General features: G+C 49.8%; 8 protein-coding genes across 8 annotated transcripts; 5 read left to right on the forward strand and 3 right to left on the reverse strand.

Annotated features, from left to right (window-relative positions):
• Window positions 1–32: 32 nt before the first annotated feature.
• N7466_002595 (class I SAM-dependent methyltransferase) lies at window positions 33–1125 on the forward strand (the record flags this gene model as incomplete). The annotated part of the gene is made up of 3 exons (XM_057161993.1): window positions 33–425; window positions 505–604; window positions 668–1125. The coding sequence occupies 3 exons, from the start codon at window positions 33–35 to the stop codon at window positions 1123–1125; spliced, it is 951 nt and encodes a 316-aa protein (XP_057025278.1).
• Window positions 1126–1241: 116 nt separating this feature from the next.
• Window positions 1242–2327, reverse strand: N7466_002596 (proline iminopeptidase; the record flags this gene model as incomplete). Its single annotated transcript, XM_057161994.1, has 3 exons — window positions 1242–1304; window positions 1356–2155; window positions 2207–2327. 3 exons carry the CDS (start codon window positions 2325–2327, stop codon window positions 1242–1244), a joined length of 984 nt encoding a protein of 327 aa, XP_057025279.1.
• A 296-nt stretch (window positions 2328–2623) lies between these two features.
• N7466_002597 (uncharacterized protein) lies at window positions 2624–3838 on the reverse strand (the record flags this gene model as incomplete). Its single annotated transcript, XM_057161995.1, has 1 exon — window positions 2624–3838. One exon carries the CDS (start codon window positions 3836–3838, stop codon window positions 2624–2626), a length of 1215 nt encoding a protein of 404 aa, XP_057025280.1.
• A 1717-nt stretch (window positions 3839–5555) lies between these two features.
• Window positions 5556–7640, forward strand: N7466_002598 (uncharacterized protein; the record flags this gene model as incomplete). The annotated part of the gene is made up of 1 exon (XM_057161996.1): window positions 5556–7640. The coding sequence occupies one exon, from the start codon at window positions 5556–5558 to the stop codon at window positions 7638–7640; it is 2085 nt and encodes a 694-aa protein (XP_057025281.1).
• An 809-nt stretch (window positions 7641–8449) lies between these two features.
• Window positions 8450–9913, forward strand: N7466_002599 (uncharacterized protein; the record flags this gene model as incomplete). The annotated part of the gene is made up of 2 exons (XM_057161997.1): window positions 8450–9021; window positions 9166–9913. The coding sequence occupies 2 exons, from the start codon at window positions 8450–8452 to the stop codon at window positions 9911–9913; spliced, it is 1320 nt and encodes a 439-aa protein (XP_057025282.1).
• A 153-nt stretch (window positions 9914–10066) lies between these two features.
• N7466_002600 (alanine--glyoxylate transaminase) lies at window positions 10067–11535 on the reverse strand (the record flags this gene model as incomplete). The annotated part of the gene is made up of 2 exons (XM_057161998.1): window positions 10067–11138; window positions 11231–11535. Coding segments are annotated over 2 exons (1377 nt in total), but the record flags the coding sequence as incomplete, so codon positions are not given.
• A 2240-nt stretch (window positions 11536–13775) lies between these two features.
• On the forward strand, window positions 13776–14573 carry N7466_002601 (vacuolar protein sorting-associated protein 29; the record flags this gene model as incomplete). Its single annotated transcript, XM_057161999.1, has 4 exons — window positions 13776–13832; window positions 13898–13912; window positions 13966–14379; window positions 14445–14573. The coding sequence occupies 4 exons, from the start codon at window positions 13776–13778 to the stop codon at window positions 14571–14573; spliced, it is 615 nt and encodes a 204-aa protein (XP_057025284.1).
• Window positions 14574–15355: 782 nt separating this feature from the next.
• Window positions 15356–16160, forward strand: N7466_002602 (polyadenylate-binding protein; the record flags this gene model as incomplete). Its single annotated transcript, XM_057162000.1, has 4 exons — window positions 15356–15430; window positions 15527–15783; window positions 15865–15952; window positions 16023–16160. The coding sequence occupies 4 exons, from the start codon at window positions 15356–15358 to the stop codon at window positions 16158–16160; spliced, it is 558 nt and encodes a 185-aa protein (XP_057025285.1).
• Window positions 16161–16777: the final 617 nt, after the last annotated feature.

Below are 16777 nucleotides of genomic sequence, written 5' to 3' on the forward strand. Positions count from 1 at the left end.
AACTTATCGCTCTTTCATAACCATATTTGAAGATGTCTACCTTCACGGACCCCACTTTCACGAAATATACCAACGACCAAGCACAGAATTATGCCAAGCTTCGTGGCACTTATGCAGACCCGCTATTCAACATTATCATCGATCACCATGCGAAAACCGGAGGCAACTTCCAAATACTAGCAGATGTGGGCTGCGGCCCGGGCAACGCAACCAAGCCTTTTGCCCACTCATTTGATCATGCCATCGGACTTGATCCAGCAATCGAGATGATAAATACTGCCCAAAAACTAGGAGGTAAAACCGCAATTGGGGAACCAATTACTTACTGCGTCTCTGGCGCCGAGTCTATTGCGTATTACATTCAAGAGAATATGCCATTTATCGAAGAAAATGGCGGAGTAGATATGATCACTGCTGCTATGGCTGTATGTGTATTCCCCCTGCCAACTAATTACGGGCTAAGTAAGTATCATATGCCTAACCGTCTGGACGAATGATACCCAGGCCCATTGGTTCAATATGCCAAAATTCTGGTCAGAGGCTACTCAAATAGTCAAGTCAGGCGGCTCGGTAGCTCTCTGGACCCATTCATCCCTGTTTTGCCGTAAGCACTGGGGAAAAAGTCGACACTCCGACCTTAATATCAGAATCAACTAACATCCACTAGATCCATCAACGCCAAATGCCGAGCAAGTCCAGAACGCGCTTTTCTATCTCGAACGAGAAATTCTAGCCCCCTACGAGCTCCCAGAAAATAGACTTTCCCGTGACTACTACGATAACCTTGCTCTTCCATGGACAATAACCAACAAGGATGTGGAAAGGGCTTTCCCCAAATCAGGCTTCGTGCGTATGATATGGGATCGAGATGGAGTTCTTACCGATGGCGAGAATTTCTTCAGTGGCTCTGATGAAACGACCGCCAGCAAGCTCGCTGACAGTCTACAGACTGCCAGTATGGTCACTCGTTGGAGAAAAGCTCATCCGGATCTGGTAGATACGGACCAGGACTGCGTGGCATTAGCGATGGCGGAACTGAGAAAGGCTCTAGGGGTAAGCGAAGATGAGGATCCAATGCTGAAAGTTGGAAGTGCGACAGTATTGTTACTTTTTAAGCGAGAATAGTCCACCCAGTATTGCAAAATGTAGTTAAGTTCCAAGGTTTCGGCTCTTCTCAAAATGAGACTATTTGTGTTTATATGACACCAGTACATGACCGTCACCCGAGGAATCAATCTCGGTTAAATAGGAAAGCTTGCAATCTCATCACAAATCTCCACAAGCTTATTCTGTGTACCAGGCTCCTGTATTCACCATCAGTAAGCAAAATCCAGCAAAATCAAACGGAATCTTACAGTGGCTGAGTGTCCGGCATCAGGAACGATGAAAATCTTGCTATTAGGCAACAGCTTATGCAGCCTCCACGCCGCAATTGGCGGACAGATCAAGTCATACCTCCCGTTAACGATGTAGCACGGGACTTCTTTGATATTTTCCAGCTTCTCAGGCTCCAGGTACCGCAGTTCCTTCAGCCATAGATTGTACGCATGATAATGCCACTCGATCCGAATGGACGCAACCATACGCTTCTCCTCCTCCTCTGTCATTGTGACCTCACCGTCATCCTCATTAGGAACAAGCTTAGTGCTCCCCCCAGCCCATCTATCATACATTTTCATTGCCGCAAGCTCAACTGCATGATCACCGCACGAGAACCGCTTAGCATAGCTACCAGCAACATCCTCGCGTTCTTCCTGGGTCAGAGGCTCAACGAGCTCGTCATATAGCTCTGGACGGAAGAGCTTTGTGCGCTGGAAAGCAGCGTTGAAGTTTATCTTTTCCTCGGCCTCAAAGAAGGAGACGCCTCGTAGAGTCAGACTCACTACGGCCTCTGGATATGTTTGCGCGTAGATGAGAGATAGAGTAGTTCCCCACGAGGCGCCAAAAACGTGCCATCGCTGAATCCCAAAGTACTTGCGGAGAAGCTCCATGTCTGAAGCCGAGTGCTGTGGGCTGTTTTCTCGAATCTCGCCTAGGGGAGTGGATCGCCCACATCCTCGTTGGTCAAAGAGGATTACACGGTAGACAGATGGATTGAAAAAGATGGTGTTCTTTGAGGAAGAAGAGCCACCGGGACCGCCATGTACAAACACAACTGTCAAAGTCAGCTCCAGTCTGGCATAGCGAAATGTTCCCGGTCACTTACTTGGTTTGCCATCTTTGTTGCCATATTGCTCGTAATGGATGTTGTGGATCGAATCCACACGGAAAAAGCCAGAATCAAAGGGCGCAGAATGCTTGTAGCTCTTTCTATTAATCTGTGCCATGATGAGATATTCAATCACTTGAGGGTGTGTTGCAGATGAGGAGCATTGAGATGCCTGGAGCTTAACAATATCGGAATTCAAGATGTCGGACTCTCAATCGGGACTAGTGCCCCTCACGTATCAAATCAACAATTAAAGAGCGTATTAGACACGCAGTTAAAGCTCCAGGTATAATAACAATTGAAAGGAGGAAAATTGAATACTATAATGGTCTATGCCCGGTATTCTGGAGCCCAATAACCTTGGTGACATCTCATCTATCATCTATTGTCTTTCTCTATCTTCTAGTCATTGATTCAAGAACAGTAGTTTGGCTGCTGCACATTGCCCTTCAAGAATCCATTTTGGATGAATCCTTCATAATTCCAATAATCCCCCTTATCGCCCTGTCCCTCAATAGTCGCATTGCTCAAGAACTTCGCGGTCCAGTAAGAGCTACCATGGGTGAACTGTCCAAAAGCAGAGATTCCAGCTTTGAGGTTCCGCTCCCTCAGAGCCAACTTGTTGCTTCCACCAGCCTCCATAGCCCACTCACCCACAAAGGTGGGGAACTTCCCGTCCCCAGCACTCACTTTCGCATCAGCACAAATGAAAGTCGGCAAATTCTCCGAAGTCGCATTAGTATACTGATAGTAGTAGTGATGCAAATCGAACACGATATTCTCCGTCTCATTGAAGTGCGGCGACCAGAACGTCTCAGGCTTGAAACTGCCCTGGATCATAACAGGGATCAACGGGTTAACTTCCTTCACACGATCCACGACCTCATTGAAATATTTCAACAACCAGACAGCGCCACGATCTGTCAACGCAGCTGCGGTTCCAAAATCCGAAAAGTTGTGATTATCAGCCGGCTCGTTGATGGGCTCAATACTGTATGCCTCGGGATGACCCGAATTTTGCACAAAGTCAATAACCGCGTCAACGGCCTTCATCGACCATTCGAGCGCTGTCTGATTGTGCCACCAGCCCCAGTGACCCACCGCCTCACCGATATCAAGGCCGTTGGTGCCGCCAGGTAGAGAGTGGATATCGACAACAACGTGCATATTATGTTTTTCGATAGCGTGCGTCGCGATGCGGTGGAGGTGTTTTTGTTGCTTTCCGTGGTAGAACTGGGAGCCGGGTAGGTTGATCCAAGCGGCGTATGTGGTTGGGATGCGGAGGAGTGTTACGCCGGCATCGGCGAGCTTATCGATATCGGCCGTTGTGATGTATGTTTCGTAGCGGTGCTCTAAGACTCGTGGGCACTCGGATCCCAGGTGCTCGCAGAGACCCCATTCGCCTAGATCACAGAGGTCTGTAGCACCGGCGCATTCCTTGGCCCACCAATACGTGTCAATTGTAGACTCCTGTTCGAGCCAGCCGCCCAAATTGACGCCGTTGGCATGGAAATTGCGCCAATTGACATAATCAGTCTTATTGTGGGAGGAGGATCGTTCGGTAGGGTGAGCTGCTACTTGGGCGGTTGAGTAGAGGCCCAACAAGCTAAGGGAGGCGAGGATCTGCATGATAATATATCCAATTGCAATTTTCTTCAAGCTGGGAATCACTGGAAAGGCGCTGGTCAATTGCCTTTTATAAGCTTATTATCGAGCCGTTATGTTTTTCCCATCCCGCCCGGCCCCCATACAAGACGGGATTTATGACCCCATAGTATTCCCCGCAATTGTGGAGACCTGCTGGATCTTAGGTCGGATAACCCTGAAGAATGATCTAAACTCCGGCTAAGCGAAGGGATTGTCAGTGACAAGCGCACCAAAATGGGAAGCTGATCTTCTGGTGGATTGGGTATGGGGAGGGCAATTCGTTCGGACATTCCAGGACGGGATCTGATCGTCCAGGAGCTGTCCTGTTTGGTGTGCCAAGGTGGCCGGGAAGTCCGAGTAGAAGACCCTTATTTGACCATCATATCCTCAAAGAGCAAGTGCCTTGGCCTCTTTCTTTCCAAGAAACTTGGTAGCTCCTGTGAGTAGGCATTGCCTTGGAAAAGCTGGTACAAATAATTGATACTTGTATATAGAAGGTTTGCCTAAGGCCAAAGCTTGAGTCATGCACGACGGGCCGTTCCACTCGTGATTCGTTTTCAGTTTATCTCCGAGTGTGACTAAGCACAGAGTTCCGTTCGAAAAGTTGATAGATAACATTGAGTAAAGGTGGTCCGAGAGCCGAGCCAGGGTTTGGGTTGGATTCTATGGATTTCCATGTGATTCTGCAGTGTTTGCTTAGCTTTCCTTAGCTTTCCTTAGCCTTTTCCCTGTTCCAGATTTACCCGACAAGGCTCCCGTTACCCTTTTCCAACAGAAGCCACCAACAGCCAAGCGCCTTTCGATACGGGTAACTAATGTGATTTGCCTGTGGCGGGTGAGACCTGACCCAATTAGGCCAAGCGGTCTATCCCCCAATCATAGATCGTAATCGGGCCCAGACCACACCTTATCCTTGGCAAAGACACTATTGCTTCTGGATTAGGGAGAGCCGCAAGCATCCGATCAGGAAAAGGATCGGGAATTATTGATGTGAGGGCGAAAAGGCAGGAACAAAGAGAGATGCGAGGGGAATATGAAATAAAATAACTAGAAAGAACGAGCGAATTCCACCCTAACGAGAATTACCTCTTAAGCATACATAAGAACATTTCACTTTAGAGATGTTTGAAACCGATGCATGACGTGTCGCAAAGGGTTTCCACGTCAGTACAAAATCACCCATCACAAATCACACCATGTTTTCTGTTGTTTCCCCCCCTTTTTCCCTTTCTCTTTCCCCCTTCCCTCTCCAAGGTTTGATTTCCCACCCTTTCTCATTTTCTCATTTTCTTTTTTCTTTTTTCTTTTTCACGTTTTCTTTTTCTATTTTCTCTCTCCCCTTTTTTTTTTTCTCCAAAAAAAAAATCCCACAATTTAATATTAGATTCGCCACTCCGTAATTCGTGTTTGGGCTACACACTATTTACGGGGCCCAACTTGACACGGTCGCGCAAGCTTTGTCGACGTCCATTCCTTCTTTCCCCCTTTCTACCAAAAACTGCCACCCTTTCACCGCCATCTACACTTTCCACGACTCCCCAAAAAAACAATACCTTTAATTACTAAATAAAAAGAAAAAAAAAATCCCCACACCCATTCTTCATATCAACCTACCTGATACGAATGATCACATCTTGCCGACTGATTTAACCCGGAAACCCTATTTATGGTCGGACTTGATTGCCATCCTTCGCATGGCATGTTTCGCCTGCTGCCCTGGCCCTCTGCGATCGGAGGGGACAAGATGATGTCGGATGATGGAAAGATGTTGACCTCGAGTTGTGTGAATGTCAACGCCAGTGCCTTGGTCCCTCAACTAAAGCGCAAGCGCATCGATGATTCTTTGACAGGAGCGCCTGCTTCCACCAAGATCAGGACAGACGATTCAGTCGCATCAACACCCGCCTCCGATATTGCCACATCGCTACCGGTCGCTTCGTCAAATCCAGTCGCTTCTACCAATGTGCCATCATCTATTGCCACACCCACGCGTTCACCAGCGCAGGTCGCTGGTCGCACCGTGGACGTGGATCGTCTTCGCGAAACCATCACCGCCCAGTTGAGCTTGGAGGTGCTGCTGAAGCATAACGAACTACGCCTTATCGACCAGGAAATCGCCAAATGTCAAGTCTCACTCGAACAGTTACGACGCTGCGCTGAGATCCCGTACCCGGGCTCCTGTGTATCCGGTGTCTCTGCTGGCGTGAGTTTAGGCACGGGCGCATCGGTGCTGCCTGGAAATGGCCCCGCACCGATATCGCCTGCGCCCTGGGGTGTCACAGAAGGCCCGTATTCGCGTCACTATGCGCGATGGTTGTTGCCTGACCCCCGGTTTGACGGTGGTGTTGACTCAACAGCTTCGGCTTATCCCGTCGAAGGCCGGTCTACTCGGGGGAACCCAGTAGATTTCAGTGTTTTGGCTGGGAAAACGCGTCCATCGCGAACCTCAGGAGGCCCCAAGTTGCAGTCTTTACCAAGTGGATATCCGGTCGTTAAGGAAAAGTCGGGCCCCATGGTCATGCGACGCAAGTCGGATGGTGTCTTGGTCAAGCTTACCTGCCTGGACTGTCAGCGTGTTGACTTCTCCAGCACGCAAGGTTTTATCAACCATTGTCGTATCGCGCACAACCGAAACTTCGCTAGTCACGATGCGGCTGCTATGGCGTCGGGCGAGCCTGTCGATGTTGATGAGTCTGGTGCCATCATCGGTGGCCGTACTGAGTCCGCGGCTCCCCCTGCCGTCTCGGGATACGTCCACCCATTGATTCGTTCCTCTGAACTGCTTACCCCTACCAAGGAGACGGTAACTCCCAAGAAACTGTCCGAGGTGCGCAGCTCGTCAGTTCAAGTTGCAACCCCTCCAGCAACCATTCAACGGAACGTGGATCCGCGTCGCCAGTCTCAGCCTGTCAAGGCTGAAAATCCTTCATTCCTGCCCTCGCCTGCCACTCCTCATCTCTCTGCTTTGATGAAAGCCCGTGGCCTAGGTCTGAATATGGGCAAGTTGGTGGAGGATGCCAAGACTCCTATTGATCTAGATGCCTTCTTCGACGAGTCAGATGTGGACGAGCGACCTTCGTCTTATGCGAGAACCCCTCAGGATTCTCACCAGGACTCCCCCGCTCCCCAAGCGGCGCGTCACCCTATGCGAATGCCTACCGCTCAAGACGCCTCTGATCAATCTGGTCAAAAGGCTTTGCAGATTCCCGACATGACTCCTCCTCGGACTCATTCCTATGCGCCGCGTCTCTCGGATCTTGCCTCGTTGTCTGCTTCAGCCGCACAGTCTTCAATGGATACGCCTCGTGATTCCATGGATCACCCGGCTCATCTCAGTCCTAATACCATCGAATCTAACCAAGCTCCCAGCTTGGTCAGCGATTATGAGGATGACTATGCCATGGCCTCTGATTCCGAAGGCCCCAGCTCGTCGGAGGCGGAGGATGACGAAGAAGAGTTCCGACACATCGAAGTGCAAGACGACGAGCGCACCGGTGCTCCCTCTGCCCCTGCGGAGCCTAAGCCCGGTCCCTCGCTGGCGAACCCCATGTCTCAACCCGCTCCTCCTCTCCCCAAAACCATGAAGCAGAGCCGCCCCGCGCTCCCTTCATTCGGTGACCGCAACCAAGACATGCAGTTCAACCCCATGCGCGATCTCTCCAACTCAGTGAATTTCGCTCGACCTGACTTCCACGCTCCCAGTGAGGACCCCTCCAAGCCGAAGTCGAAGTCCAAGCCGAGCCGGGACAGCGCTCGCAACCCTTCTCCCCCTTTCAATAGATAAAAATATGGTCAGCCCTTTCATCAAGGACTTGATTCTTTTTATCCATGCCCTCTGTATCGCTCTTACTCCTCTCTTCTTTTCTCTACGCCGGGTATGTGTTCATCAAAAAAAATTGGCACACTACCCAGCTGTTCCTGTACACCGTCCCTGTGACGGTGTTATCTTTTATCTCTTCTGTCTGTTTTAATGTTGCGTCCACTGGATGCATTCGCGTTTCAGCCCACGGGCCATCTTGATGATGGCGGATGGTGAGACGGGTGATGACTTTCTTCATGATGTTGTACTTGATATTTTTTTAATGAAAACTTTTCACGGTCGTGGTTTTGTACATAGGGAAAATTGACCAAAAACGCGATTTAGCGTAGAGATAGAAAATGGTCCCTCTGGCTTACACTCCACTTTCTTAACTCGAGCTATGAACTACTACCTGGCTGCTCCGTATATTACTAGGACTCTGTAGTAGTATTAATAGTATTCTAGTGGGACTTACCCCAGAATACCCCATGTAGCCCAGTCCAGCCCAGCCCACTTGAATCAGTGTCAACTGGTCCCACTCGCGCCACTGAAACAAAAATTTACATGATTTGAAGCAATTCATCAACACATTTGCTCATCGCATGAGACAACACAAATGCTTAGCATTGCCCTCCCATACTATCTACCAGTATGGCACTAGATGCCCCAGCACTGGCGTGTTGCCTGGCTGTATACTATACCACGATACGTGACCAGGAAATATTCAAAGAAGAAGAAGAGACCGAAAGAGCCAAGAGCCCGCCGTATAGAGCCATACAAGTCCCCGCGACGCCATGCCCTCGCCCTCCACCCAATCAAAACCCACTCCCGACAACATCAACATCAACATCACCATTGCCATCTGCTCAACGCACCGCGTACAACCCCACTACAATCCCCTTGCTCCAATCATGACCTCCTCTCTCCCAAAACCAAAACAAGAGCCCGACTCCAAAAGTCCCATCTCCGCGCTGCAAGACCCGCAATCGCAATCTTTCCACCCAGATCAAATATCTCTGCCCACCTTCCGCGCCCTACTAAGCTTCTACCCGCAGACCGTAGAACGGGTGCACAGACGAAAGCTCACGCTGAAGAGCAAGGGCAAGTCGACGAAAGGCGCGAAGGGTTCAAAAGCGAACGCAGGCGCAACGCGCCCCCGAAATGCAGATGCTAGCGTCGAACTCGAACTCGAACCCGAACTCGAGCCTGACCAGGCCGCGCAGGTCGAGGCCAGTATGGAAAAGTTTGTCAGCCTTGATTCCTGGCGGTATGAGGGTATGCCTGCTGTGATTGCGGGGCGGAGGTCTGCTGGTGCGGGCGCGGCATTGAGTAAGGAAGAGCTTGTTGATGTTATGGAGTGGAAGACGTGAGTCACATCGTTTTTCTCTTTTCTTTTCAATTTTCAATTTTCAATTTCATCTTTTCTCCTTTTTCTTTTGGTTCCTGAAATGCAGAATGCAAGCAAGGAACTTATCTCTACATAACTACTAGTATACTAATCTTCTCGCAGTACACACGGCACCTTCAGACCAATGCTGATGGGCATGATAAAATCAAACCCCAGCAGCTTCGTAATCGACTGCACGTCGGCCGCCATCTCATCCCTCCCGACAGAGTCAGCGGTCGAGTCGGACAAGGCGTTCCCCCAAGCCAGCATGGATGCCCTCCAACGGCTCCGCGGCGTCGGCGCAGCCACCGCCTCCCTCATTCTGTCCATGGCGACGGCGAAAAGCGACGTGCTGGACCAGCACCCATTCTACAGTGACGAGATGTTCCTGTGGCTGGTTGTGAAGGAGTACCCGGATGCGAGCCCGAGCTCGGATCCGTTGCCGAAGCTGAAGCCGAAGCCGAAGCCGAAGGCAGATTCGAAATTCAAGCGCAAAGCGAATGGGGACTTGGTTCTTGGGTATACGTTGGCTGAGTACAAGGACTTGTGGCGTGCGGCTTTGTGTTTAAGAAAGAGGCTTAGTGAGGGTGTGGAGGGGGGTCTGAAGATTTCGCAGAATGATGTTGAGAAGGTTGCTTATGTTTTGAGGAATATTGGTGTTTCGGGGGTTTATGCGTGGGGTTGCGGTGAGGTTGGTGTTGATGCTGCTGTTGGTGTGGAGAGTGAGGTTAAGGAAGAGATTAAAGAAGAGGCGAAGGGAGAGAAAGGGGCTACTTTTGGGGAAGAGGTGGCTACGAAGCGGAAGAGGGAAGAGGCTCCCGATGTGGGAGTTGTGACGAGGGCGTCTAGGAGTCGGAAGAAGACTGCTTGAGATGGTGAGAGGGTGATTTCTTTTTTCAAAAGTGGGTACCCCTGTTATAAATGGTGACAATATATGTATATGAGTATGTTCAAATTGTTCATTCAATAGGTTCTATCTGGACACATTTTAACGTGATATATTTAATCCATGCGAATATGTTCTTTACAGACCCTTGGCCTGCTTAGCCTCAGCAAGAGCCTCCTTCAGCGCCGCCAGGGCGTTGTCAATGTCACCACGGTTGGCATCAGTAACACTGACACCCATGTGACCGAAGCGAATATACCGGGTAGCAATCTCCTTGTGCAGACCAGCTGCGAAGATAACACCACGCTTCAGCAGACCGGGAAGCACATCGGGGGGAGTCAGACCGTCGGGCAAGTACATGGCAGTCATACCGTGAGCCTGAGCATCAGGGTTAGGAGCCAGCTGCTTCAAGCCCAGCTGTGCGACAGCAGCCTTAACACTGTCCGACACCTGGGTGTGGATAGCAAAGCGCTCAGCCATGGGGCGGGCAGTGATCTGGCTGAGGGTAGTGTGCAAAGCGTGAATAAGCTGGGTAGGCGGGGTAGCAAAGTACGAGGGCTTGTTGTTCTCGTAGTTGCGCATAATGGGCAGCCAGTTGGCAATGGAGGCGTAGTAGGAACCGGGAGGGGTCTGGCGGGTAGTGGCGCGGTTGATGGCGCGGCCGGAGGTCATGACGATGCTCAGACCGGGAGGGCAGCCGATGGCCTTCTGGCTAGCGGTGACGACGGCATCGAGGTCCCACTCGTCGAAGGCGATCTCCTCCGATCCAACACTGCACACGCCGTCCACGATGACCAGGGTCTCGGGGCTCACGCGGCGGACGAGCTGGGCGATGGCCTTGACGTCATTGAGGACACCGGTGGAGGTGTCGACGTGGGTGAGGGTGATGAGCTTGTAGGGCTTCTCCTTGAGGGCCTGCTCGATCTGCTCCTGCGAGGGGCGCTCGCCGATGGGGGCACGGAGCTGGGTAACCTCGGCACCGTAGGTCTTCAGGCATTGTTCGAAGGAGTCACCGAAGTAACCGGTGTTCAGGACGAGAGCGTTGTCACCGCGCTCGATCAGGTTGGCGGAGACAAGATCCCAGCCCAAGGTACCACTTCCTGAGATGATGAAGGGCTGTGCGGAGGGGTCGGTGGACTGGAACAGCTTGCGGGTCAGAGTCAGGGTCTCACCGAAGACCTTGACGAAGCCGGGAGCGACGTGGCTCTCACTATGGAACAAAAAGAACAATGTTAGTTCCAACAGGTACTGGTTGATGTGTAGGAGCCAATGGCAATGGGCTTTGGATGTAACAAGACTCACGCATAGTGGGACATGGACTGCAGGACAGCATCGTCGAATTCAATGGGGCCCGGGATGAGCAGAGTGTTGTGGGGGGCTTGAGAAGACATGGTGGGCTTTGAGGGAGAAGGGGAGTCTGGGATGGTGCGATCGAGGGGTTTATATTCGGTGTCGTCCGGGGGTAGGGAGCTTCTTTCGGTCGAGAAAGGAGTGTTGAGGTTCGGCAACGGTAGGCGCTGATCCAGGTGTCTGGCTATCAGGCTTAAACGTTGCTGCGTAGAGGGAGCCAGCTTTTCCGATTGCGGCGGGGCAGCCGCGGGGTACGTATCTTGTTTTTTGGTTGGTAAGTGGTTGAAAGCTTGTGAATTCCCGAGGGAAATGCAAGTTCGGGATTCGCCGCCGGTGGTTTGGGAGGTTGGGATTGGCTGAGGGAACTACTGAGTTTATTGGAATTCCACTATATTTTCAAAGTAGATCTTCGAATTGTTCTCAATTGAATGATTTCCAAGGGTTATAGAATATAAATAAAGAGATCCGGGGAGGGGTTATTTATAAAGGTGTTCCTTTAATGTTCAAACTCAACCCGATTTCTATGTTGTTGCGGTCGGAGGTGAGCGGCCGGACCCTACCGACTCTGTATATGCTAGAGCCTTCGAATGCCCTAGTATACGCTGTAGTCTCTATTCTATACAAGCGAGATTGTATGGAATAAGCTGATGGAGATTTTGTTGTTCAGAAATTGAATTCATGTATTATAGATACAGTATATACTACTCAGTACTAGTCCTACATATAGTCTTGTACATACTTAAAAAGCAGGTTCTATGCCAGACATACTTAATACATACTACTAGTAGTATACAAAATGTAACAAACAAGCCCTGGTGCATACTTCAAATCTTCAATAATCAGACACTATCATTTCATCCAAGACCTAGCATTGCCTTTCAAAGTTCTCGTATTGGCAACTGCAGTCTCTTATTTGCGCAGTACACAGTCTACTGTCGTCGCGATCCCCCGCTCCCCCGCATAACGGGATAATGTCCGTCAAATTTTGGCTTGGATACTTTCCTTTCGTTTCAGTGCTCTTCTCTTGCCGCTTTTCACTGAACGAGTAAATTTGAGCACGCCCGAATTGCAATCAGGGCGCAATGACTGCATGTGGAGTCGACTCCAGGTACTCCACGCACCATATTGGTGACGCCATATCATATTAAGCGCTGCTTAATACTCGACATACAATGATGATGCTTAGTATGGTTGAAGAGTTTGTTAGGATATGCGCAATATTGTCAAGACTGACTAAGCGCTTAATGATATCTAAGCCCTATCTTTCATGTCTAAGTACTTACAGAAACAAATCTAAACTATACTCAAACTTGGGATATCCACGCAGATCCATATACCTACCTATACTAGTCTATCAGTCTAGTAGACAAGGGGTTGATCAATCGACTGGGGCTAGTCTCAAAACTGTTTCCCATTCATGACCCACAACCACTTGGTTCAATATTGCTTGGTCGGATTCGCTCAACTCGGAAACATTCATTCTCACACCCCTATCGGCAAGGAAGGTGGCCAAAGAAAAGTCATGAATCTGCAGTGCTTCATGTATGTAAGGCCCGACCCCCTCCGGCCTGTTTCATTCGTACTCAAAAAGCGGATGAATGATTTCCATGCGTTGGTCGACATATTACTTAGAAAGAACCCTGGCCTTGCATCTGGGGGATTCTCTGTGTGATAGACATCTATCCCTGCTGCAAGCAACAGCCTCGTTATCTCTTCATTGTTCCCAGCACGCCACAAAGATGTATAAGAATGCCTCTATTCAGCAATTGGGCGCCCCCAGCGTTGAAGATCAATTCTTGTCAGAGGGGGCCAAAAGGAACCACGAGGAAAAATTGTTTAGTCTTATAAATCAAGGTCTCTTAACTAATTAGTAGATAGACTAGTAGTAAACACTTCCTGTCAAGCACTACTTCTACACTATAGTATTAGGTAGGTAGGTATTCTTTTCTTGACGGTAGTCAAAGAGTCCAGATATCTGGACTTTACAAACAATTTGACCAGTCAACAGGAGTGAGTGGGTAGTAAGTATTAGACTTGGGCTGAGTCCCGCTGTGCTGATGTTTACTTAGTGATCCTGACCCTTATAAAAGCGGCGGTAGGTAGTAGTAGTTCAGACAGGGCAGTCCGAACTTGCCTACATCACTGATTCACGGCGACCTCCGCTGCAAAAACAGTGAAGGAATTCGGCGTGTCTATATCATTTCTAATTGAATAGACAAGCCGACATGATTTGGGAGGTTCGGCAGAATGAGCCAATGTCGATTAAGAAGGAAACAAACCTTTGAATCTTTTATCGGGACTCGGGTGGACATCCGACATCCACTTGATAAATCCGATAACGCGATAAGGCCTTACCGCATTCAGGCCAACGGTAGGGTATAGGGCCTGACGTGGCTTCCCCGCGAAGCTCCAGACCCGTCTGCCTGATACGCGCATCTTGTCCCTGCGCAATTGGAGACGCTTTGAAGCTTTCTTTCTCTTGCCCCACCATTTCAGGATGACCGCCCGCCTGGTCCTGATCATCGGTGACTTATTCATCCCCGACCGAGCCCCTGTGAGTGTACCTCATGAGCTCCAGCGTCCCCCAATGGTCCGCATAGCTAACATCCTCTTCTTTAGGATCTCCCGGCTAAGGTACATCCTGTCGCATCGAGCAAACTCCCCTTCACCACTAACACTGTCAACAGTTCCGGAAACTTCTCACCCCGGGGAAGATTGGCCAGATCCTGTGCCTGGGAAACCTGACCGACCGCGACACATATGAGTTCCTCCGCCAGGTAGCTCCGGACCTGCAGATGGTCAAGGGAGACTATGATGTGGACTCCCCCAACCTCCCGCTTTCGAAAATTGTCAATCATGGAAGCCTGCGCATAGGCTTCACTCACGGTCACACCGTCATTCCCCCAGGCGATGCCGATGCCTTGTTGATTGCGGCTCGACAGATGGATGTCGACGTTCTACTTTGGGGTGGTACACATCGGTTTGAAGCATTCGAGATGGAAGGTCGCTTCTTCATCAACCCCGGCAGTGCGACTGGCGCAATGAGCTCAGGCTACTGGGCCGACGGCGAAGAGCCCACGCCGAGCTTCTGCTTGATGGACGTAAGTGATCACCTGCCATGGCTAACCGATCAGAAAAGTATGATATGCTAAATAAGATGGAACAGATCCAAGGCGATGTTCTGGTTTTGTATGTCTACCAACTAAAGACGGATGCGAATGGCGTCGAGAACGTGTCGGTCGAGAAGGTTTCTTATCGCAAGAACCACGCCCCAGCCCCAACCCCAGCCTCGTAATTGGCTTTCCGTTTCTCTCTCTCATCCTGCATCCTTTCAACCCGTGTAAATAACCTCCATACCACTTTCCGATCCTCCTGTTTGTCGTTCAGCTTGGATTCCATGCTTTCTCAAACCTGACTATTTTGATACCTTGAGCTAGTACAATTGACTCAATCCACACATAAATGATGCCCTTGTTAATATGACTACTCGAATCTTCTACGAAAATCATGTCTCTGTAGTTTTTTTTCTTTTTTTTTTTCGCCCTGATATCAATATGCGAAGCTTTATATGCGCCTGTTAAGCTAGTGGGGGTTGTTATGCCGGTTTGCATGCTGCTGGAATTGCCCTCATTTCAATGGAGATCAAAGAAACCTACAATCATTGTGGAAATTTACCTCTAAAATGCGCTTTTTTGCTCTGAAAGTCGTGAATTCTTTGAAATTTAGACTCAGATCATGTACTCTTGATGGTGCAGTTGATAGAAAACAAAGCCAATACTCGTTCAACCACGCTAGTCCCAAAACAGCAAGCCTCATGAATTCCTAATGAATAATGCCATCACGCCTCTCCGCCCCGCAAAGATCCTTAGTGACTGGATCTTGCTCAACACATCCATTAATTTCATTGAAGCTCGATAAGTCTTCCTCCGCGCACCACATATTCAGCCTTTCCGGATCATTCCCCCGGATTTTCTCTGCGCCGTTCGCCGTTCGTTCACTCGGGACCCAACAGCTCCTGCTACTTAAACTTCGCTCTTCACCAAGCTTTTCAAGCTACCACCCAAATTTCCCTACACAATGGCTACCGAGGCGCCCGAAGCAACTCAGATCATGGAGGAGCAGATCCCCCACGAAGAGGGCGGCGAAGAGGAGGTACGTCTTGATTGCGATACCCCGGACTCACGTGCGATGAGCTTGTTTCACCATGACCGGTCCAAACATGGCTGACGTAGTATTGGTTGGATATAGGAAGAAATTGCTGCCATGAAGAGGCGCGTTGCCGAGATGGAGTCAGAGGCCTCTAAGTTGCGTGAGATGCAGGCTACATTGGATCAGCAGTCCTCAGACTTGGCAGAGAACAAAGAGGACATCGATGCACGGAGTATTTTTGTCGGCAACGTGGACTACGGTGCCTCTCCTGAGGAGGTGCAGGCACACTTCCAGACCTGTGGCTCTATCAACCGGGTGACCATCTTGCTAGACAAATTCTCCGGCTCGCCCAAGGGGTGCGTTTGAACTTCTTCCTCATCCTTCGCCAAAAAATTCAAAAAAAGTCACCAGAGAACCCGACTGACAATTGATTATAGCTACGCTTACGTGGAGTTCTCCGAGCCTAGTCTCGTGGCGCAGGCTTTGGTTCTGAACGAGAGTGTCTTCCGTGGCCGTAACCTCAAGGTAAGCCTTCGTACCCCGGTTCTCTTGGATCCCCCTCTACTACACTGTGCTTACTTCGATATCAAAACAGGTCACCCCCAAGCGAACTAACTTGCCGGGCATGACTCGTGGTCGTGGTCGTGGACGTGGTGGCCCGCGAGGCCGTGGACCCTTCCGAGGCTACCGTGGTGCCTACCGGGGCCGGGGACGTGGCTTCGCGCCATACTAAGCGCGTGGCTTTCAGCTCATAGTTTATTTTCACTTGAAAAGCCCACACTTTTCTGCCACCCGGCAGAGATAGGCCGGGACTACCCCCACCCCGAATGTTCCGGCGCGACTATGTCCGAACCTGAAAGATATCAAATTGGCTTTCTGTCAGGATCAAGGAGTGGGATTGGAGTTGGGGCATTCTTTTTTTTTTTTTGCAGTATTTACATGGATTTGTACAATAACCGGGCAGTCAAACCAAGGGAATGAAGCTGAGAGGCTCTCGGCGAATTGTGTAATCAAATATTTCAAAGATTAGAGCTCACAGCCTTACTGTACAAGAAGGGTTAAGTAAGAGCTATATAATCTTGGCTTAGCATGGAATAAAGTCGCTGCCTAGTTCGCCCTGAATCTCACGCTAAGAGAAAAGCACGCCCGGTTTTTCTAATGACTTCCAAGTTACATGGACAAAAGGTACCAAGTCATAGCTAATCATAATCCATCTCTTATTGCCACCCGCAAACCCGCTTTGAAAACCAAAGATTACGTACGCGGGATACAAATCTCTTAACCTTCTAACAATTGTGGCTTAGCCATACAACTAAGAGACTAAGATACAAATAAATCAGAATATGAGAA

The sequence above is a fragment of the Penicillium verhagenii genome (assembly GCF_028828195.1).
Source record: "Penicillium verhagenii strain IBT 33310 chromosome Unknown utg000003l_segment0_segment0, whole genome shotgun sequence".
NCBI classification, from domain to species: domain Eukaryota; kingdom Fungi; phylum Ascomycota; class Eurotiomycetes; order Eurotiales; family Aspergillaceae; genus Penicillium; species Penicillium verhagenii.